General features: G+C 39.3%; 1 protein-coding gene across 7 annotated transcripts in view; it reads right to left on the minus strand.

The window, feature by feature from the left end:
* The window catches only part of Pde11 (Phosphodiesterase 11), a 580,189-nt gene that overhangs the window by 70,022 nt on the left and 485,244 nt on the right, over nucleotides 1-24,923 (minus strand). For all 7 annotated transcript variants that reach the window (XM_070099914.1, XM_070099915.1, XM_070099912.1 and 4 more), the window contains 4 exons: nucleotides 17,550-17,657; nucleotides 13,867-14,004; nucleotides 12,530-12,640; nucleotides 9,596-9,757 (listed from right to left, as the gene is read on the minus strand). In XM_070099914.1, the coding sequence (XP_069956015.1) occupies nucleotides 9,596-9,757; nucleotides 12,530-12,640; nucleotides 13,867-14,004; nucleotides 17,550-17,657 (519 nt within the window). The remainder of the gene's footprint in view (nucleotides 1-9,595; nucleotides 9,758-12,529; nucleotides 12,641-13,866; nucleotides 14,005-17,549; nucleotides 17,658-24,923) is intronic.

Below are 24,923 nucleotides of genomic sequence, written 5' to 3' on the forward strand. Positions count from 1 at the left end.
CAGACCGCAAGCAGGAGTTACATTCATTGAGCGAACAAGACGGGGCCCTGGCCGAGTTTGCCAAATCAAGAGCCTGGCGATATGCCGGGCAAGACCAGGAGGTAACCTTGTGGTGCCCTTTACAGAAGTAGCACGAAGCCAGGCGGGTACAGGTAATGCCGTCTTTAACTACTGGGTGAAACCCGCTGCAGTTTGCACATCTTACCTTACCACGGCAAGACAACTCTCCATGCCTGAAAAGGAAACATTTCCGACACTGGAGTAAAGGAAAAGTATAAGGAAGAACAGGAAATCTTAGATTGCCAAAAGTCACAAATTTTGGGAGAGCACCCGAGAAACATACACAAACCATACGAGATGGGGTAGGATGATTCGAGAGGCTCCAAACCTCCCGCAAACCCAAGTTGTCACCCCCCACTGTGAACCAATTTAGAGTGGATCTCCTCATCTGAGAGGGATGTAGAAATCAGTCCAATTCTGCCGTAACAACAGCCGGCGGTGAGGATTGAGGAGCGGACCTCCCAGCAGACAACATTCCACCTACCCAGGACATGAATGGCATTTAGTGGCAAATTTCTAGCCAGAAAAGCCTTACGATGGAGCCGGAGCCTTAGGGCTGCACCCCTACTGAGTTGTTGGACGCCCCCATCTATGCAAGCCTTGCCGAAAAAAGATCTACTTGTGAGGGAAAAGTAGGGGTAAGTGGGGTTAAGGTTGTTCGGGCAACCAGGAACCATTAGCGAGTTACGTTGCGCGCGCACACACCCCCCCCTCTCTGGCGGGCTGGGGCAAAACTAGTTCCTGGTGTCCGATTTGTTAAAGTTTCTACTCCTGGTAATATTGACCTTACCTGGTGTGGATTGAAGTTTGGAGAGTCACTTCGCCTCCACTCTTCTCCTAATCAGGTAGGGTGATCTACCAGGAGTATTACTGTTTGTTCTTTTCTAGTGTTTGCTGGTTACCAGTAATGATTTTGGCATTTATCATTCTTTTTCTTTCTTAAATGTTATATTATCATGACTATGGGTAACCAGTTTTATTTTCTCTTATTTGTCAGCTCTGTTCCTGGCGTGGTCTTCCAGGATAGACGCCAGATAAAGGGGCAAGACGTGTGTTAATAATACTTATTAACATTATTCTACAACTACCGGCCCTTACCTATTCTACTTGTGCTCCATCCAAGTGGTAGGAGATTCCAGAACATCGGATTACCATCTTCCCAGGATAACCTACATAAATAACATCAGAGGAACTATCCAGGGCCATACCTACTCCTACCCAACTACAAGAACTGAAGGCCATTTTTTTTTATTATATTTAAATTTTAAGTAAAATTCTCAAAAATCATTTTTCTTGTTTTTCCATTATTTTCTTTTGTTCAGTAGGAAGGCGTTCCACTGACAATGGCGACCTTGCCAGGATCCGACTCTTGAAGCAACATCGTCCTGATGGTTCAACTGGTTGTGAGTATAACATTTAAGATAGAAAAGGGTGAGTTAGTTGAGGTGTCAAGTCATTACTGGTAGTCTGGTTGACTTACCGTTGTTTGGTTCTAAGGTTCGGTTTAGAAGTTTACCTATTTGTTGGACCTGGGGAACTTTGATAATAACCCCTCCTGTGTGAACCGTGTGTATTTTGCTTAGTGAAGGCTATTGAGCCCACAAGTGTATTCTTCCAGGGAGAAATATTTATTTCATTTTCTACTTTGGGAAGTTTAAAGTGTGCGGACTGTCCCTCTTTTGTAACAGACGTTACTGTTAATTTTAATTGTCAGTTGAAGTTGGGTGCTTAATATTTCTTTTTACAAGATGGATTCTTTAGATTTCTGGTTGAAAGCTGGAAAGGAAATGGGATTTACTGGACAAAGCCTTGATAGTTACATTACTGCTAAAATGGCTATTGAAGAGAAAAAGGAACAGGAAAGACTAGCTCGAGAGGAGAAAAAGGAACAGGAAAGACTAGCTCGAGAAGAGAAAAAGGAACAGGAAAGACTAGCTCGGGAGGATAAAATCGAACAGGAAAGGATAGCTAGAGAAGATAGAGTTCAGGCAAGAGAGGTAGCCTTCAAAATGAAGGAAATTGAGTTAGAACAATCAAGATTGGAATTAGAAGCCAAGAAGGTAGAACTATCTAAGCAGAAAATAGATGAAGGGGTACTGGAATACCCTTCCCAAGAACCTAATATTAGGATGCCTCAAATACCACCTTTCTCAGAACAAGATGACATAGCGGCATATATTACGAGATTCGAGAGTACTGCTACTCTCTGTGACTGGCCAGTAGATTCTTGGGCTACTAGGCTTGGCTTACTACTGTCAGGTTCAGCACTAAACGTCTATTCCACTCTACCCTCTGATGTTATTTCTAGTTATAGCCTGCTGAAGAAAGCTATACTCCAGGCTTTCAAAAAAACTACTCATCATTACAGGTCGGAGTTTAGACACATTAAAATAACTCCTCATCAAAATTACATGCAATTCTTAACAACACTTTTCAGATTATTTGATTCGTGGATTGATAGTGCTGAGGTTGACCACGATTTCGAATCTTTACGAGACCTGATGGTAAGAGATCAATTCCTTTCTTCTGTAAACTCTGACTTACGAATATTCATTAAAGAACGAAACGTTCATACGGCTGCAGAAATGGCACAAGCTGCTGATATATATGCGTGCGCTCATAATAACTACCCTAAAGAGCGTAGCAGATATAAGCCTGTTGTGCCTAAGCAATCTGAGGGATCCAAACCCTCCGTACCTAAGAATTCCACGGCCTTCACAGTAAAGTGTTTCAACTGTAATGAGTGGGGTCATAGACGTCCCGACTGTCCTAGAAAAAAAGGTGAAAATGTCGGTAAATGTTTCACTGAATCAAACATAAACGCACCTTTTAGTGAAGGTACAGTCAATGGTATGAATGTATCAACCATTCTTAGAGACACAGGATGTTCCTGTATTGTTATCTCGAGTAAGCTTTTCCCTAACCTAGATTCTTCACGTTATAAGTCCACTAAATTAACTGACTATTTAGGAAGAAGCGATTCTTTTCCAACAGTCAGATGTTTTGTTAGGTGCAAATGGTTCTCAGGATGGGTAGATGCTGTAGTTGCCCCGATAACCTCATGTTCTGTTTTGGTTGGGAACATACAAGGGGCTACTTTCCCATCTGAGAAGGACTGTTTGGAATTTGGAGTTTCCAAGGAAGGGTTGGAACCTAATATCTCTGTTTCTTCACAGATAGTTCCAGATGAGATTCAGTTGGGTAACCTAAATCAGAGAGCTGATGGTTACAAAACTCCGGTAACACCTTTAGTAAGTCAGTCACTTGAACTGGACAACGCAGACGCCAGTGGGAAACTACGTGTGGCACAATCTATACAACAACTAGACTCGATTAACGTCGTTACCAGAGCTCAGTCTAAGGTAAAACCTATCCACCCATTAGTTCTTTCCAAAGGAAAGCCAATCGAGCTGTCTCATATAGATTTGGAGGGTCTTCAAAAGACTTGTCCTTCCTTAGAGGAATCTCGGAAGTTAGCTTTAAATGGCAAGGTGACCCAGAGAAAGAAATTTTCTTACAAGTTTGAGTTCAAACACGATCTTTTGTACAAGACTATAGTGTCTGCGGACAAGCCCAATGACGTTGGTCGAAGCCTGTTAGTCATTCCGCAGGATTGCCGTGAAACTATTTTAAAGATTTCTCATGACTTGCCAGTCTCTGGCCATTTTTCACATAGGAAGACCTATAATAAAATCAAGGACCTATATTTCTGGCCTAGCATGTCCTCTGACATCTATAAGTACTGCAGATCATGTCACGTATGTCAACTTTCCACGCAGAAGGGTAGAACTAGGAGAGTTCCTATGGTAAAGATGCCAATTTTCTCAGTCCCTTTTGCAAGGGTTGCAGTAGATATAGTTGGTCCTATCACACCTCGCTCATCAGGAGGTCATAAATATATTTTAACTATGATTGACTACGCGTCCAGCTTCCCAGAGGCGGTACCCTTAAAATCCATTACGTCCATAGAAGTCGCAGAAGCCTTATTTTCTATTTTTTCACGTGTAGGTATACCTCGTGAAATTCTGTCGGATAAAGGGGCTCAATTCACTTCAGAATTAATGGAACACGTTTATCAACTTGTGGGTGTTAAACCTCTTTTCACTACACCTTACCATCCGATGTGTAACGGAAGAGTGGAGCGACAACATGCCATCCTAAAGTCAATACTAAAAAAACTATGTATTCTTAAACCAACGGACTGGCATAGATTTTTACCATGTGCTCTTTTCGCAATGCGCGAGATTCCAAGTGATTCCCTTGGTTATTCCCCTTTTGAATTGCTTTATGGGAGACAAGCTCGTGGTCCACTATCTATTTTGAATGAACTTTGGTCCAAAGATATCAAACCTGAGGTTCAAAACAGCTATCAGTTTCTTTTAGATCTAAGGGAAAGGTTGGAAGAAACCGCCGATTTGGTCAGTAAAAACCTAGAGATGTCTATGGAAACGTACAAGACCTATTTTGACCATAAAAGTTCCAAGCGTACGTTTAATGTTGGTGATGAAGTTTTAGTTCTCCTACCTGACAAATCCAACAAATTGCTAATTACATGGCGCGGACCGTATAAAGTAGTGAAGGTCTGCAATAAGGTAGATTATATCTTGGATGTCAAGGGTAGAGAGAGAATGTATCACGTCAATATTTTGAAACGGTACCATAGAAGAGAAGTTAATCTTTGCGTAAATGCCTTTGACGAAGATACTTCTTCTTTCAGCTTGGATACAAGTGGTGATTCGTACGAATGTAGAGTTTGTATTATAGATGACGAGTCTTTTACAGAATCGAAGGAACTACTGGATATCTTAACGCATGATCCCTCACCAAAGAAGTCAAATGTCAACATTAACAACGACTTGTCAAATAAACAAAAGTCTCAAGTAAGTGCCTTAGTAAATTCATTTTCTGACGTATTCACAGAGGTACCAGGACTTACCACCACTATTGTACACAAGATTGAATTGTCGGATCATGAACCAGTAAAGCGGAAAATCTACCCTGTTCCCGTTCACTTACGGAAAACTTTTGATAATGAGGTTGACAAACTATTTAACTTAAATATCATAGAACCTTCGAAATCAGCTTTCTGTTCACCAGTTGTTATGGTTAAGAAACCCGATAATTCTTACCGACTTGCACAAGATTTTCGTTATTTAAATACTATAACTAAATGGGATGCAGAACCCATGCCAGTAATTGATCATGACTTGTATAAATTTCATGACTGCAAATTCTTCTCGGAATTAGACATCTCCCAAGCATACCATCAAGTGCCATTACACCCAGACTCGAAACCATACACTGCTTTCCCTACTCATAGAGGTCTAATGCAATATCGCACAATGCCTTTCGGCTTGGTTACCGCATGTGCCACGTATATTAGGCTTATGAGAATAGTTCTTTCTGATCTAAAGAATGTATCAGTGTATTTTGATAATATTTATATCATGACAAATGCCTGGGAAGACCATCTAAATACACTATCGCTTGTTTTGAAAAGACTAAGAACTCATGGACTTACAGTTAAACCACAAAAGTGCTTTCTTGGCTATCATAAGGTACAATACCTTGGGTTCATTATCTCTGATAACAACTTTTCACCACTTCCTAATAAGACCAAAGCTGTTTTAGAAAGTACGTTCCCTGCTACTAAAAAGTTATTAAGAAGTTTCCTTGGATCTGTAAACTTCTATAGAAATTTCGTACCAAATCTAAGTAGCTTAACTTCAGTTCTTACAGACTATTTGAAAAAGGGTGTCAAGGAACCTCTTAGTTGTTCTGAGGAAGCCAACCAAAGCTTCGAAGAAATTAAGAGTATATTTTCAAACCCCCCTGTCCTAAAATTACCAGATATTAATAAAATATTTTGTCTCCGAACAGATGCCTCCCATTCTGGACTCGGGGCTGTACTACTTCAATATTATGAGGAGACACCTTTCCCAGTATCTTTCGCCAGTAAGAAGCTTCTGCCCAGAGAAGAAAGATATTCCACTGTGGAGAAAGAATGTTATGCGTTAGTATGGGGTATAAGTAGATTTAAATACTACCTATACGGTAAACCCTTTGTGCTTGAAACAGATCACAAGCCACTGATGTACTTGGAAAACTTTAAAGGGTCAAATAGCAGACTCTTGAGATGGGCTCTGGCTATTCAGCCCTATAAGTTTAAAGTCGTTTATATTTCTGGCTCTGAAAACCACTTTTCAGATTGGCTGAGCCGAGGTTGTATTTAGTGCTTTTCCCTCTGTTCGTTGACTTATTGACTCCGTCCATAAGTTTTGGAAGGGGGTATTGTGAGGGAAAAGTAGGGGTAAGTGGGGTTAAGGTTGTTCGGGCAACCAGGAACCATTAGCGAGTTACGTTGCGCGCGCACACACCCCCCCCTCTCTGGCGGGCTGGGGCAAAACTAGTTCCTGGTGTCCGATTTGTTAAAGTTTCTACTCCTGGTAATATTGACCTTACCTGGTGTGGATTGAAGTTTGGAGAGTCACTTCGCCTCCACTCTTCTCCTAATCAGGTAGGGTGATCTACCAGGAGTATTACTGTTTGTTCTTTTCTAGTGTTTGCTGGTTACCAGTAATGATTTTGGCATTTATCATTCTTTTTCTTTCTTAAATGTTATATTATCATGACTATGGGTAACCAGTTTTATTTTCTCTTATTTGTCAGCTCTGTTCCTGGCGTGGTCTTCCAGGATAGACGCCAGATAAAGGGGCAAGACGTGTGTTAATAATACTTATTAACATTATTCTACAACTACCGGCCCTTACCTATTCTACTTGTGCTCCATCCAAGTGGTAGGAGATTCCAGAACATCGGATTACCATCTTCCCAGGATAACCTACATAAATAACATCAGAGGAACTATCCAGGGCCATACCTACTCCTACCCAACTACAAGAACTGAAGGCCATTTTTTTTTATTATATTTAAATTTTAAGTAAAATTCTCAAAAATCATTTTTCTTGTTTTTCCATTATTTTCTTTTGTTCAGTAGGAAGGCGTTCCACTGACACTACTGATGGTGTTGGTGATGTCCCGTGGATTGGTGAAGGGTGTACCGCCATCCTTAGGACGCACAAGAACCACCATCACATCTGGAGTAATGTGAGGAGAAGGAGCATAGTCTGGACAAGTGGTGGGTTGGCATTTTGGGCTAGACAGGGGCCTGGCACTGTCATCAACCTCAAGGACCCATTTGTTTATCCCAGTAGGGGGCACACTAGCCATATCTTGGTCTGACGGTAGTGAAACAGTTGTCAACTGAGTAGAGACAGGAGGGGGGTCCCTCCCTATTGGGGCGAATGACATCTCAGTCGAATCCCCCATAAATGGGCCACACAACACCGCCTGATGGAGAAGACAATGACAACTCAAGCACACAAGAAAAGAAAGAAGGTGAAGCAGAGCCTAAACAGGGCCTACACCACCAATAAACAACTCAGGAACCTTTAGAAAACACGTCCACACTCCACCAATGCCAGCCGAGCTCCCCTGTGCTGTTTAACATCCCTGTGCTATTTACCATCTCCTTTTCCTAGACACGGCAAAAAACATCAATGTCATTCATTCAACTGCTGTCTTTCCAGAAGTGTGTGGACATCATAATATATATGAATCTCCAGCTCATGGTGTCCCACTTATCATTCAGAGTGTCACTTGATGTATATTATATTATTACTCTGCAGTCCTATCTTCAGTAGTTAAAGGTCATATATACTTTTTTTTCCTCAAATCTTATCACTGACTTTACTACTGCAATTTGAACAATACTTTATTCTATTCTCTTTCATACTTATGATCATCCAAGAACACTTTAGAGGTCTGTAATCATACAAAAAAAGTTAAGATTAATGCCTTTTCAAACAAATATAAATGTTGTTTTACTTTTTTAATTAGCATTTATTTTTTTTTTAATTTCTTTAATAATATCAGTTGATATGTGAAATGAAATAAATCTTCAGCAAATATTTCAATTTATTAATTTCAATGTCTGTGAAACTTCAAACCATTAAAAATTTCATGAAGACTTCCAGAAGGAACAAAGTGACTTTATATCAACAGCATGTTAAGATAAAGTTAACAGTTAACCCTTTCAGGGTCCAGAGGCCAAATTTCAAAGTGTACCAGGGTCCAAGAATTTAAAAAAAAAATTTTTATTTTTTCTTATAAAATGTTAGAGAATCTTTTTCTGAAAGTAATAAAACAAAAAGTATGAAATTTGATGGAAAATTGACGAAATTATGCTCTCGCGAATTTTTATGTATCAGCGATATTTACGCAACGGCGATTTTGCTGACTTTGACTCCGATTTTAGGCCAATTACATTATTCCAGTTGACCAAATTCTTAGCTATTTCACTAGTATTATTTCTATTCTATTGACTGAGCACAAGAAATTGCCAAGTCACCTGTTTTAACTACAAAATAAAGTGATCAGAAATTGGTAATTTGGCCAATTTAACACAAAGTTCAAAATATTCCAATTTCAAAATAGGGTCCAGAATAAACAATGCAGGCATTCCTGGCACTAAACTAACATTTCCTCTGTTCATTAGTTATGTTTTCAGACTTTACAAATGAATTCCATTTTTATTTTTTATTCACATAATGAAATTTTATTGAAACCAAAAAGTACAAGTTTTATTGATATGCATTATTGTAATAACTGTAAAAATAATATCACTACATTTGTGAACATATATTGGACCCACCAGCTGGCTTGTATTAGAAGTGTGAGGTCATTTGTTTACTCTTCAACATCGGCAAAAAATTAACATTTCCGCTGCTTTGAGCTCAGTTTCAAGCCATTTCCAGTACTAAAACCAATCAAATTTATCTGTATTTCTGTAAAATAGCTTTCATTCTATCAATGAGACCAAGAAATTGCAAATACAACTATAAAAAGCATACGAAAAAACACTGCAAAGTCGCTGTTCTAATCGAAAATTACGGTCTCAGTTTTTTCTCTCATTATGCACTATGTGCTGCAGGATTTGTTTTATGTGGTGCACACATAGCACATAGATGTATTCTCTCATATCTAGGCCCAAATTTACCGCTCACAGCTTATCAGAGTGAGCTGAGCTCATGGCGTAGATCTATGCTTTAGACCCTCAACTTAAAGCCGTAGAACTACAGCACGGACCCTGAAAGGGTTAATATCTAATTCACTAAATAAAGAGTGATATATTACTTCACAGACACCTAATCTAATAAATACACAGAGTAGCAGCTCAATATCAAGAACTCAAAATCAAAATGAGAAATATTTATCACGGAGTGTTGTTTTTCTACTTTTAACTCTAACTACTCCAAGGGGAAGTGGAACAGAATTCTTTTTTTGCAAGCCAGGCATGTCATAAGAAGCTAATAAAATGCCAAGAGCAAGGAGGTTAGTAGTCCTTTTTCCTGTATAAATTACTAAATTTAAAAAGAAAAACTTATGTTTTTCTCTTTTAGGTTGCCCAGCCTCAGTGGGATACAGCCGGTGTGTTCAAAAAATACTCTTACTAGTATATACTGATAAACTTTACCTCTCCTGTTGTGGCAACATGACCAGTGATTCCGATGTTGATGGGGAATCTTGACTCAAAGGGACTAGTGCGGTTCTCTGCATCATCACCTTGTAGGTCCTTCACTTCCAGGTCGAATACCCGTGAGAAAGTTCCCTGAGAAGCTTCATGTACCAGAAGAATCTGAAAAAAAAATAGTGAACACAGTTTTTATATTAATTCATAAGTAATAAGAATTCAATTTGCCAATTTAATTAGCAGGCACAGAATGAGAGGGTAAATGATTGAAAACCTGTAATAGACAAACTGGATATAAATATCTAAGCAAGGAGGGCTCTCAGCATTAGATTCACACTGGACAAATTTAGAATTCATAAGCATACAGGAAAGGGCTGATTTAAAAATAGAGTTGTAGAGGAGTGAAACAAACTCCCAAGTAGTATTAATTAACCCTTAAACGGTCCAACCGTATATATACGTTCTCTCGCTTAGCGCCCCAAATGTATGTATACTTTTCATTTGTCATTCATTCAACATTGGTACGATAGGCCTGAGTCGCCTAGACATGAGAGGATGGGTGTGCACACTCAATGTGCACCATATGAAAAAAACTGGGGACTCTTGGGTATCACATGCTCTTTTTCCTATAAAACAAAAAACGATTTTTTTTCTCTCAAAATATTCAGGGCGCTGCGCAGGTGAATGGATATATATGTTTGGATCATTTAAGGGTTAAGAGAAGACTTTGGATGGCTTTAAATATGGGTTGGACAGGAATGTAGAGATTTTTAACCAAGCTACAATCACTGAATAATAAAAAAAACTGAGTTAAAAGGAGTGATTGAAAGAACTGAATCTCATAGAGCTTTAAAAGCAACTGCCCCGAGGGCACATGGTCACAACATATATGATACAGAACTCACAAATAATGACATGGTAAAAAATAAGATGCTGTTTGAATAAACATTAAATCAGATGAGGGCTGCAATAGCCCTACTAGTTTAAGCTAGTTAGTTCTACCCATGCCTAACTATTCTCACATATATACTGTCAGTTTCACATAATTTACTACTGTAAATAAAATCTACTGTATATAAAATCTACTCCATACAAAATTGTATTAAAAGCAAAGAAAAATTTTAAAATTGTGTATGAGGCTTAAGTAAACTTGAGTATCTCTTTAACCTACTGTCAGTATGGGACCATGGGGATCCCACCAGTAGTTACAGCAGTACTGTAGTATACAGACACCAGGAAGTGCACCCCGTAACCAGTCCAGTCATCATCTGGACTTCATGGTTTCAAAATCTTCCTCTAATGAAGGATTGATTTTTATTGTTGACTACCCAGGGCAGCATGGGAGTTATTTACATGCATGTCCACCTCCTTCCTGTACTTCCTTACTTACCAAAGATGACAAACATTTGGAATGTCCTGCATACACCTGCCTATATCATGAATGTGAATTCTGTTCACTGTTCACTGGCTGATTCTGGTTATTATGATGTTTTATATTGCCCAGCTAGACCCTTATGATGTATCTATGTAATCTTCTGGGTCGCTTCCATTGATTGTGTGGGGCTTATTTTATCTTTCCCAATATTTTGCACACAGCTTTGTTTTTCTCTGGCATTTATTCCCAGTCTTTCCTCAGAGTCTTGTAGAATTTTCCAAGCAAACTGCAGATTCCTATTTTTTGGGGCCTAGTTAGACTACTGCTGCTCAGCTTGACCATGATGTTGGCAGTAATTCACCCAGCCACCAAAGCAACTGTGATGTCCTCTTATTGATACGGCAGATATCACTTCTAGCATGCATCCTCTGTGAAAATTCCTTACGTACAGCGGGGTATGGATTCTCCGAACTGATTCTTCAATCTATTGACTCTTTCTTTCATGATGCTTCAGGGATTTTGTTCATCATCCCTGAATAAGCCTGAGGTGCACTGGTGTGACTTCATGTCTTCCTCACTGGCTCTTAGAATCAGTGTTTGCTTTCTCCCAAAAAAGCTTCGCCAGGTCAATTTTTCTACGTTTGGGGTCTTTAAGTATAGCCAGAGGGTCACTTACTTGATGCTGTTTCTGCCTCTGTCCCCTCCTCCATCACTCCGCTGATGCATGACTTTCCTGGGATACAGCCTCTCGGTTTCATAAACAGACAATCTGGCATTCAGACCTAGGCTGTGATTAACACCATTTACTTGTGGGACATCCAATTTGAGGCCTCTGCTAGTGCCTCATCCTAGAAGCTGGAATACCCCATCAGGACAGGCACAGAGAAACTTCTGATCACTATTTATCTCCATTAGGTGCTCTAGATATTGCAAAAGTGCAGTACTCATCAACTCATGTTTTCATTGGTTTTTTACTAATAGGCTATGCTTGATGATTCTCTGCTATTTGTGGGTAGGACTTTTTGATAATGCCTTGATCCAGGCTCAGAAGGAATTATTTCAGCAATACCTGCCAGTCATGGGGTCAGATCTCTTTCCTGCCCTTTTCTTGCCTTCACTGGGCCTCTCCATTCACGACTCTTGCTTCACATCATTCCCTGTCCACCAGTCTTCCATCATGTTTGTGCTGTAATGCCCATGCAGGTCAAACTGCCTCGTGTTTCCTTCTCCATTTCTTGAAAGACCAATAGTGAATATAGCAAATTTGGAATAGTATAGTAGGCCCATGCTGGGAAGAGCAAGATTTTGATTAATCAAGGTTCTGAAAGCCATGAACGTGGCTGTGCACATCTACTCAGCTCATCTACATACAGCCAGATCAAGTGGTTTTTTTTTTATCATGGATAGCCCAGTGAGGAACATATCTACAGTTGCACATTCATGAATAGCCAAGTGAGGAACGCATCATCCACAGTGCCACATTCAAGTATAAATAACTATAATGTGTGAAACTAAGCTATGTGTCAACCAGTACCACTGACAAAATAAATAAGTCAGCTTACCTGGACCCGTTCACACTGCAGAAGGCTCTGTGTGTGTGTCATGATGCGATACACCATCTGTTCTATTGTACTCTGCTCCTCGAAGATAATTCGCGCTAGATCTAGTAAGACCTGTGATGTACGGAGGAAAGGAACCAACTTAAAAACAAAAATGTAAAGGTGACTTAAATGACAGTTTTTATTGCTCATATTATTTTCTGATGCACAAGCTGTAAAGATTATATACTGTGCATTTCAGTAAGAGTATGCAATATTGACTTGTAAGGCAACAACCACTTTGTCAAAAAAACATAATATAACTTCACTGTTCAAATAACTTGGCAAAATCAGTGAGAATATCAAGAAAAATAGAATATTACATTTATGATAAAAAGAATATAAACTAAATTCAACCAAAACTTTGAATAAATCTAATAATATTTTTTACGTTAAGTAGGATTATCCAAGAGTTCAATGATAACCTTGATGGAAAATTATAAGTTGCGTACCCCCTTTTTTTTTAAATATATCTATTGATGCACAGAATAATTCTTTTGTAAAGACTAATTTTTGGGGATACTTTAGTTTGTTTAACTATCTCTGCCTAAAAAATCAATACATATATATAGATATACACCAACCATCTGACTTACAACCTGCTCGGCATACGACATTCGACTTATGACCGTGTTTTGTATGCCAAATTTCTGGGAAATAAACAACTGTTCATGTTGTACACGGTGTTTATCCTAAAACTTACAGTATAAAATACAGTACTAACAGCATAAAAAGTAAAGTAAAAAATGAAATACCAAAATAAAACAATAAAATTAAGTCATTACAAAAATGCGATGTTGATATTCAGTAGAAAGGTTCGCTTACGTCCATTTCGACTTACAACCGGTTGGTCGAAACCAAACTCAGTCGTAAGTCGGATGGTACCTGTATGTATATATAGTATATATATAAAAATAAATAAATAAATATATATATATATAACAGAATTCTTCCTCTGTAAGCCATGCGTGTCGTAAGAAGTGACTAAAATGCCGGGAGCAAGGGGCTAGTAACCCCTTCTCCTGTATAAATTACTAAATTTAAAAAGAGAAACTTTTGTTTTTCTTTTTGGGCCACCCTGCCTCGGTGGCATAAGGCTGGTTTGTTAAAAAAAAAATATATATATATATACATATACATAAATTTTGCTCTAGCAATTACACAATCACATTACTGCAATTATTTTTAAGCATATGCTACTAATTAAAAATACTGTCTACATAGCAGCACAATAATTGTGTTTTGAGTTGCTGTTAAGCAGGTAAAGTTAGAACTAAACCCAAATAATTTGAGAGACATACTTGATTCCGTTTGACTTCTAGCTGAGAGCGTTCATACAGCTGAGCATTTCTGAGGCCAATTCCACAGAACTGCAAGTAGGATTCAAACACTTTTTCATCACTTGCTGTGAATACCTGGCCTTGGTGTTTATTGATCACCTGCAACATGAAAAATAAAGTTAATAGTGGATCAGGATAGATAGTCCTGCTGTCCATCCTTCCTCTCCATTAAATACACATTTATACTAGAGCTCAGTTGTTCATCTCTGTTTACCATTTGATCCTTGACTCTGTAACTACTCCTATTAGTTCCTTTTCCCCTTTTCCTTGTTACTTATTATAAACATACGAGGTTGCTTTCTTCCTTAGGTATATACCTTTGACATACCACTGATGAGTTTCGAGTTTTCCTAGTCTAATAGCCCAGGGTCAGGCTGGTTTGGTCAGCCAGACTGCTGCTTCTGGTATATTCACAGCCTGGTTTGATCCAGCTTCTATTCTTGTTCTGGCTGTGTTTGTCATATTTCCTGGTATTGGTGAATAGTTTGGGCCTGCAAATGTTGATACAATGTTCTCATATCTTTCACTCCATTAAGCTATAGTTGCGTGTAGATTTGGGACTAGTCCCTCGAATACATTCCACATACATATTTTCACGTATATACACAAATAACCTGCACATAGGAGAGAGGAGCTTATGACGTCGTTTTAGTCCTACTTGTACCATTTACAAGTGTGGCTTTGTAAATGATCCATCTCGGACCGAAATGTCGTTGTATGCTCCTCCCTACATGTAGGTTAATCGTGTATTGTTTTAGTCATGGTATTTGCCTTTTTGTTCTTTATTATCATGTATCTCTCTCTTCTCCATTCCAACGAGTACATATTTATAATTCTGTGGCATTCCCAGGAATTTAAATCCTTTACTGATTCCACATATGTCATAAATGACCACTGTATCTGTTCCATCTCTCCCACTCCTGCCCTGAACAGAGCTGTCAACATTGAACAATATGTGTCATATAAGGAAGAGAGAGCAAGGGATTTGAAAAATCACCATTGGCACCATTTTCCTTGTGTGAAAATTCTCATTAACATCCCATTCATTTTCATGACTTTCTTGATATTTTTCTTGTTTTCTTTGAAAGAAAGGTCCAAAAGCATTGCTATACTTATGTTCCTTACACGTTCCTTTCATTATAGAGTATTTAGTGATACTCTTGTGTTGTATATAGTACCACTATTGTGTTTTTCATTCTTTCCATATCTAAGCAATTGGAACATGTTACCATTGAAAGTCATGCTATTATCCACTGCCCACTGGAAGACTACCTGTATCTTCTAGCAATTTTTCATGCTTTCTAGCAAGGTGATTTTCATGCTTATTTTGATACCATCTGCAAATGAGGATACAAAACTATGGTGAGCATTTTCGTTTGTCTGCTATGTGAATAAAACAGTAAAGGTACCAGGAACATGCCCTGAAACAGTTAGCTATTTTACCTTGCTAATTCTTGATTTTGCTCTTTTACTAGTATTATTTATGTTCTATTTGTCAGAAAGCTGAAAAATTATTTGTCTACTCTCCCCATTCACACCATCACAGACAATTCTTGTGCAGTCATGCCCTGATCACATTTGTCAAGTGCCTTTGCTAAATCCATGTATGTATTTTGCTTTTCTTCCAATGCCTCCATAATTCTTCTGAGAGTAGTTTAGTAGTTATGACAAACATGATTTTGCCTCTTTAAATCCATACTGGTTTTGGATGTGATGTTCAGTCAAGTTTGTAATTTGGCATTTCATCACCCTTTCAAAGACTACTGAGATGTGTGATACTAGGGCAACTGATCTGTAATTTTTGGTTAGGGTTCTGTTGCCTCCAACTGTATCTGCAACAGAGTTTTGTCTGCACTATGTCTTCTGGGATTTCACTTAGATCTATGCATTTTTTTTAAATTATACGAATGCTCATGCTAATGGTATTTAGCACACATTTATAAATAAGGAATTCCACAAATCTGGTCCAGGTGCTGCATGAGTGAGTGTCTTATATATTTTTCGAACTCTGCAGGATTAGGGCTTAGGTTAGTTATGTGGTCTACCTTCAGAGGCAGTAAAAAAAAAAAAAATGTATTTTCCACCCAGCTCTCATTTAGTGGATTGCAGAACAATGATTCACATTTTTTTTTCTTTTGTATTTGGCTCTTTTTCATCATCAGTATATGATCTTCCCGGTATTAATGGTCCAGTTCTACAGTTCTGCATGTGTGTAAAAGTATTTAGGGGTTTCTAGAAAAACACTGGATGGCTTTTTCTCTTTGTGCTTTTTTTTTTGTCTAGTTAGAGAGCTTAAGTGTTCTTTGTATTTCTGTAGTCTCTCTGTTAAGATTACCTTTCTCTTGTTGTGAAATTCTCGTTTCTAAGCTGTCTGGTAACACTTTTTCTTTTGTACATTATTCTGCACTTTCTTTCAGTATACTATTATCATTTTGGATTTCTCAGTAACATATACTTAATGCAGACTTTATGTTTCTCTATTAAGCTTTTCCAAGCATTAGTGAGGGTTTAGGGTGCTCGTAACTGCTTCACCAGAGTTTGTCTCAAAGTTCTTTGTTAAATATTGTCCCAGTCAACTTTCTAACTGTTGAAGTTAAATTACCGAACATTCCTTTTTGTACACTATTGTTGGATTTTTCCATTCTTGAATTTATACTTGCTTGGTTGACCAGGGGGCTGTCAGCAGCATCAGCCTGGTTGACCAGGGGGCTGCCAGTAGCATCAGCCTGGTTGACCAGGGGGCTGCCAGCAGCATCAGCCTGGTTGACCAGGGGGCTGCCAGTAGCAGCAGCCTGGTTGACCAGGGGGCTGCCAGTAGCATCAGCCTAGTTGACCAGGCAAGCACAAGACAAACGTAACACAAGGCCTGGCTCTGGGAGAAGGAAACCTCTCGAAACTCATCAAAGGGATATCAAAGGTATAGGTGAGCACAGGCAGCACTTCTAGGGAGACTTGCTCATACATCTCACCCAGCCTGGGCACCAAAGATATATAGGCACGTTTCATTAAACAATGTAAGAACACTTACTACTACTACTGCTACAACTACTGCTACTACTGCTACTACTACTGCTACTACTACTGCTACTACTACTACTACTACTACTACTTCTCAGCATCAAATATCGTACGTGTTACATACTATGATGATTACAGCACTTTATTGTGCAATAGGTTAAAATTATTTGCAAATATTTGTTTAGCTCACATTCAGCATTGTGTGCCAGGCTTATTAGTAGTAACACAATGTAATATGTCACATAATGAAAATCAGTATAATGTTGTACATTAAAGTATTATTGGTGATAATACTTGAAGTGAGCCTCACAGTTTCTGTATATGTAAGGAATATAATACCAACAAGATGAAGAATTAGACATGAGCAACATCTGGGTATCTTTATCACAGATGTTTCGCTCTCCAGTGGCTTTATCAATAAAAATTCAAGGACTGTCTTTCAGTTATGTCCTTGAATTTGTAATGAAAAAGCCACTTGATGGCGAAGCCTCTACATTAAAGGTACCCATTTCCTCACACTCTGTACAATGTAAATATCACACATAAATTTTTTTGGGGTAAAAAAATGTTAAAGTTAATGTATTTAATGGACCTTACAAATTACAAATGAGTATATGAGAACTTACCTGAGCAACACCAATGACCTCTCCAGCACTGTCTTTGATGGGCATACAGAGCATTGAACGTGTCTTGTAGCCTGTTTTGCCATCAATATTGCGATTAAAGCGAGGATCCTGGAACATAAAACAGGATCTGTACTGAAGTCTGAAATTATAAGTGAAATTCACTGTGGAAAATACTGTATATATTTTCCAGAAATTCAGTATTTATATGTAAATAGATGGCCATACTGCATTTAATAATATTTATGTCATAGAAAACGGAAAGCCTGCATCTGCGCAGAAGGAGACTGGGCATCTTGGTTTTGAATTGGATACAACGTTAATATAATGGGAAGAATTTTTCATGCTCTAGAGGTTAAAATTGGATTGACACCTCTCAAATAGGAGGCGAAATTGGTGGATGTGCATTCCTGCATAACTTGAGATATCAGACGAGTGGACAAGACAGCTCCAGGAACCTCAGATAAGCTCTCTAGATTTGTGTGTAATTCTGGCCAGCATTATTTTCATATATTTAGTTAGAGTGAGGTTTTCTGAGTATGATACACATTAATAACAAAAAGGCACAATACCGTGACTGGAACGATACACAAATAACCCGCACATAAAAGAGAGAAGCTTACGACGATGTTTCGGCCCGAGTTGGTCAATGGTCCCAGTCGGGCCGAAACGTCGTCGTAAGCTTCTCTCTTTTATGTGCGGGTTATTTGTGTATGATACACATTAATCTCCAGTCAAATTGGCGAGTGATATTAAGATATATTTTCTTTCTGTTATGTAATTGTGTATATCTATAATTATTCTTTAATTTTTAATATACAGTCCACAAATTTATGTATTTACCAGTATTCCTGGTGTATGTATATTTCATTTAATTAATAGGTCCAGAGCAACTTGTGGATATGACAGTGGTAGGTATCGAAGGGGGACATTTTTTGCGACCTAAGTGTCCCAAATTCCTACTTGTCTAATGTAGTGATACTGGTCCTGTGGGGAGCAGTAGCAGGATAATACTGCACCACCTCTTGGGGCCCTTAACAATAACAATAGTTTGGTGTGTGTCATGGGCGCCAACACATGGCGTGTGATTCTCTCCTCCTCTATATATATATTAGTGATGCAGATTACATGGTGAGTTTAAATATGTGGCCTGTAGTTATAACTTTTCTCTTGACATATGCAAGACATCACCATCCCTGTAGAAGCCATTATTAGATGTACTAGTCATTATATTTTGTTGTTGCAGAAGTACTATGAAGATTCTATGTTCAATAAAGCCTAGAGATGAGGCCTGTGTTTCTATCACAACAATTTATTGAACATAGAATCCTGGGCTACCTGGTGGTGATCCTGCGCTAGACTACATCACAACATGGAGCGTTTACTGAAACCTGAGAGGCTAGACTGTGACCCCAGCTTATCAACGGCTGCTCAGGAATGGAAGCACTGGTTTAAGACTTTCAAAAACTTCTTGGGAGCCCTTCCTAAAGAAGATCTAGATAAACTAGGTCTGCTCATCAATTTTGTGTCACCTAAGATATATGAGGCTATTTCTGAGTGTAATACCTACGAAGATGCTATCAAAACCCTCAAGTTTCAGTATATTAAACCTACAAATGAAATCTTTGCACGCTATCGCCTTGCAACTCGCCGCCAGCAGATTGATGAATCCTTAGAGGAATACTTTCAAGCACTGAAAATTTTAGGTAAGGACTGTCACTTCCAAGCAGTGACAGCTGCTCAGTATTGTGAAGAGTCCATCAGGGATGCTTTTATCAGTGGCCTGCAATCACCAATAATAAGGCAGCGTTTATTGGAGAATAAAACTCTCGACTTAGCCGCTGCCTTTGACCAGGCAAGAGCTCTAGATTCAGCCCAGAAGAATTCTGAAGTATACAGTACCACTCATCCTTCTCGAGTGGTAAGTGCTGCAATTCCTGACCAAGACTCTTGCAATGAAGTTACTGTGGAACCTGCCTCAGTGACAGCAGCAGCAGGTACGGTGTGTTTCTTTTGTGGTTTTTCAAGACATCCACGTCCGAAGTGTCCTGCTCGTGAAGCAATGTGCCATAAATGCCACAAGAAAGGTCACTTTGCTAAAGTATGTCGTGCTAATGCATCAACAAGAGCTAGTGCCTCCACACATTCCAGTGATCATGCGACTCTAGCAACAGTGACTTCTGCGGCTACTCCAAATTCACTGTCAAAGGCAGTTGTGAAAGTATTCATCAAAGGAACAGAAGTAGATGGTCTTATTGATAGTGGCAGCTCAGAGAGTTTCATCAACCTTGACTTAGTTAAACGCCACTCCTTGACTGTACATCACTCATCAGGTACCGTTTCCATGGCATCAACATCTCTCTCTATTCAGACCTTAGGGTTTTGTAAGGTAAATCTCAGAGTTAATGGAAAGGATTATCAAGATGTACATTTAGCTATTCTGCCACAACTGTGCTCTGATGCTATCCTTGGTCAGGACTTTCAGAAGCTGCATGGTAGTGTCACCTTAACATATGGAGGTGAACTGCCTCCTCTTGTTGTCTGTGGACTTAGCACTTTAAGGGTAGACCCACCAAAGCTGTTTGCAAATCTTACCACGGATTGCCATCCTATATCAGCTAAGTCACGCCGCTATTCTTATGAGGATCGGATGTTCATTGAGAAAGAAACTCAGAGGCTGCTGAAGGAGGGTATTATAGAACCGAGTGATTCCCCTTGGCGTGCACAGGTTGTTGTTGTTGTTAAAGATGGTTATAGGAAACGGAGACTGGCTATCGATTACTCTGAGACAATCAACAAATTTACACTTCTTGATGGGTACCCTCTACCTCGAATTGACGATACAGTGAACAAAATTGCTCAGTACTATGTGTTTAGCACAATTGATCTACAGAGTGCCTATCATCAAGTCCCTATAAGGAATGAAGATAAACCATACACAGCTTTTCAGGCTGGTGATGGCCTGTATCAGTTTACCAGAGTCCCTTTTGGAGTCACCAATGGGGTAGCCTGCTTCCAACGAATTATGGATTCACTCGTTCAGGAAGAGCAACTCATGGGAACTTACGCGTATTTAGATAATGTTACCATTTGTGGCAAGACCCAGGAGGAACATGATGCAAACCTTGATAAGTTTTTGGAAGCCGCCAAGAAGAAAAATATCAGTTACAATGAGGAAAAGTGCACTTTTTCAACTAAAAGGCTTAGCATCCTTGGTTATGTAGTGGAAGGAGGTTCAATATTCCCAGACCCTGAACGACTACGACCTCTACGGGAACTTCCAATGCCTCAAGACAAAAAGTCACTCCGAAGAACTCTTGGTCTCTTTGCTTATTACTCACAATGGATCTACAACTATTCAAGTAAAGTCCGCCCATTGAGTGCTACCACATTTCCTGTGACAAAGGAAGCAGAAGCCGCTTTCCATACTCTCAAACAGGACATTGAAAACTCAGTAGTTCAAGCCATTGATGAGTCCCTACCATTCGAAGTGGAAACGGATGCATCTGACATTGCCATTGCTGCAGTCTTATCTCAGGCAGGACGACCAGTAGCCTTCTTTTCGAGAACTTTTCAAGGATCAGAGAAATGTTACGCTGCTGTAGAAAAGGAAGCCCAGGCCATCATAGAAGCAGTTCGCCACTGGATGCATTATTTAACTGGTAGACATTTCACCATAAGGACTGACCAACGGTCCGTGATGTATATGTTCGACAAGAAGCACAAAAGTAGGATAAAGAATGACAAGATATTACGCTGGAGGATGGAACTATCGTGTTATGACTTTGATATTCTGTACCGACCAGGTCAAGAGAACATCTCACCTGATGCATTCTCTAGGTCCCACTGTGGAGCAGCATGTCATGATTTGCAATCACTCTCAGTGCTCCACAAGGTTTTGTGTCACCCAGGAGTTACACGCCTGTACCATTTTGTCAAATCAAAGAACATGCCCTACTCAGTGGAAGATGTGTGACAAGTGATCAGAGCATGCAGAGTATGTGCAGAGTGCAAGCCAAACTTTCATCAGCCAGAGAAGACTCATCTCATAAAATCCACCCAGCCTTTCGAAAGATTGAATATAGATTTCAAAGGACCTCTACCAAGCACAAATCAGAATAGGTATTTCCTTAACGTAGTAGATGAATATTCAAGGTTTCCCTTTGTATTCCCCTGTGCAAATATGGCTGCTTCAACTGTTATTAGTTGTCTTTCACAGTTGTTCTCTATTTTTGGTATGCCAGCTTATATCCATTCAGACAGGGGATCCTCGTTCATGAGTAACGAACTTCAGGAGTTTTTGGCTAGCAAAGGTATTGCCTGCAGCAGAACAACAAGCTACAACCCTCAAGGCAATGGTCAAGTGGAGCGGTTCAATGGTACTATATGGAAGGCAGTTACAATGACATTGAAGTCGCACAATCTACCTGTTCAACACTGGCAAACTGTCCTACCTGATGCTCTTCACTCTATTAGATCATTGCTGTGCACAGCTACTAATGCAACCCCTCATGAAAGACTCCTCAACTATTCACGTCGTTCCTCTACGGGAGCCTCTGTGCCCACTTGGTTATGTCATCCTGGACCCGTTCTCCTGAAGAGTCACCGTAGGATGAACAAGACGGATCCTTTAGTGGAAGAGGTAGAGCTCCTGCAAGCTAATCCACATTACGCCCACATTCGCTACCAAAATGGTGAAGAGACTACAGTATCTACAAAACATTTAGCCCCAGTTGAAATCCCCATTAGTGAGGAATCTCAAGATACACCAATAGATGTGAAAGATGCTTCGTTTTCTCCTGGAAAGCCCCTTGAGACTACCCCTATGGAAATAGAGGATTCTGCTCCAGCAGTTAATCAAACCCCGCTGGAAAATATCGAACCTGGTGAAGAGGCTCAAGGGCTACGAAGGTCGGGACGTGTACGTCGCCCACCTAACAGTTTGGGAGATTACTGTCTCTGATATTTTAGAAGGGGGAGATTGTAGTGATACTGGTCCTGTGGGGAGCAGTAGCAGGATAATACTGCACCACCTCTTGGGGCCCTTAACAATAACAACAGTTTGGTGTGTGTCATGGGAGCCAACACATGGTGTGTGATTCTCTCCTCCTCTATATATATATTAGTGATGCAGATTACATGGTGAGTTTAAATATGTGGCCTGTAGTTATAACTTTTCTCTTGACATATGCAAGACATCACCATCCCTGTAGAAGCCATTATTAGATGTACTAGTCATTATATTTTGTTGTTGCAGAAGTACTATGAAGATTCTATGTTCAATAAAGCCTAGAGATAAGGCCTGTGTTTCTATCACAACATCTAACTGATAAATAATAGTTATCATTGTTCATTTACTGTTATGTATATAATTATACATCCAAGTAAATGCAATTTTCCACATTCACTTTGCCATGTGAACTACTACTATAACTACTACTACTTAAGTATATGCTTCTCTTCATAAGTGGATTGTTTGCTGCCGGTGAAGAGTTTCTTCATTAAATAAGTTGAAATTACCCGTTCTTTCTATAGATTATAACTGAATATCTCCAATTTTCCAGGCACCAACTGTACCTTACGGGAATATCGCTTCCCAGTCAATACTTCAAATTCAAATTCAAATTCAAAGTTTATTCTCTATAAGGATTACAATGCTGAGTTTACAGAAATTTGGTTATTGTGTGGTTTACATGTAGTAAAATTGTGATTATACAGTGTACCACTAGAACGCTTAGCATCGCTAGGCATTTCGGGCAGACTTAGTTTTATTCTTAATTGTAAAATATTACAAATTATGAGGTAAGTTGGTATTATGGCTAAGTGACTAAATACTAGTTTGTGAGTTTAGCAATGTGAATGCTTTTGTTTTGGCACATTACATAGTTTCAGTATTGGAGTATCACAGGATTCATTATTTTAAGATTGAGATTAATATTTCTGTTTATGGTCAAATGAGTGAGTGAGTGTAAGTGTGAACCACCAGGTGGTATTCGTGTAGTTAGTTGACGGGGTGTATCAGGGAGATAAGATGTTTTCTAATGGTAGTTTTGAAGGTGATGAATGTGTCTGCAGTTCTAGAGTTCTCAGGTAGGGTATTCCAGATTTTAGGGCCTTTGACATACATTGAATTTTTGTAAAGGTTTAGTCGGACACGGGGAATGTCGTAGAGATGTTTGTGTCTGGTGTTATGCCTGTGGGTTCTGTCACAACTATCAAGAAAGCGTTTTAGGTCAAGGTTGATATTAGTTTAAGGCCCTGTAGATGTAGATTGCACAGTAGTAAGTGTGGATGTACTGAACTGGGAGTAAGTTTAGGTCTATGAAGAGTGGGGGGTGTGTTGCCAGGGATGGGATTTAGTGATTATTCTTACTGCAGCTTTTTGTTGGGTTATTATTGGCTTTAGGTGTGTTGCTGCAGTTGATCCCCAGGCACAAATAGCATAGGTGAGGTATGGATAAATAAGTGAGTGGTATAGTGTGAGAAGGGCATTTTGCGGCACGTAGTATCGTATCTTGGAGAGGATCCCAACCGTTTTGGATACTTTTTTGGTTATATGCTGGATATGGGTGCTGAAATTCAGGTTGTTGTCAAGGTATAAGCCTAAGAATTTGCCCCCATTATTTCTGGTAATTAGAGTGTTGTCAATCTTAATGTTAATTTGTGCATCTCCTGCTCTGCTACCAAACATAATATAGTAGGTTTTGTCAGTGTTAAGCGTAAGTTTATTGGCTGTCATCCAAGTCGATATTTTAATCAGCTCCTCATTCACAATGGTGTTGAGGGTGGCAAGATTAGGGTGAGAGATGACATAAGTCGTGTCATCAGCAAAGAGAATGGGTTTCAGGTGTTGGGATACGTTTGGAAGGTCATTGATGTATATGAGGAAGAGCAGGGGACCAAGGACACTTCCCTGCGAAACTCCAGTATCAAGTGGCCGTGTTGCTGATGCTGTGTCTTTAATGGTGACGTACTGATACCTATTAGTAATGTAAGATTTGAAATAAGCAAGCGCATGGCCTCTTATACCGTAATGATCAAGTTTGTGGAGTAGGATGTCGTGGTCTACTGTGTCAAAAGCTTTTCTTAGGTCAATAAAAATTCCTAGTGGATATTCCTTATTTTCCAATGCTGTGTAAAGCAGATCTAGCATTTTTATGATTGCATCATTAGTGCTTTTATTTTTCCTGAATTCAAATTGGCAGGGGTTGAGTATGTTTTGAGCCGTTATAAATGAATACAGTCTCCTGTGCACGAGTTTCTCAAAGATTTTGGATAGCAATGGTAAGTTAGATATTGGCCTATAGTTGTTTAAGTCTGTAGGGTCACCACCTTTATGTATTGGTGTAACCCTTGCCATCTTGAGTAGTTTCGGGA

The sequence above is a fragment of the Cherax quadricarinatus genome, chromosome 70 (assembly GCF_038502225.1).
Source record: "Cherax quadricarinatus isolate ZL_2023a chromosome 70, ASM3850222v1, whole genome shotgun sequence".
Lineage (NCBI taxonomy): Eukaryota > Metazoa > Arthropoda > Malacostraca > Decapoda > Parastacidae > Cherax > Cherax quadricarinatus.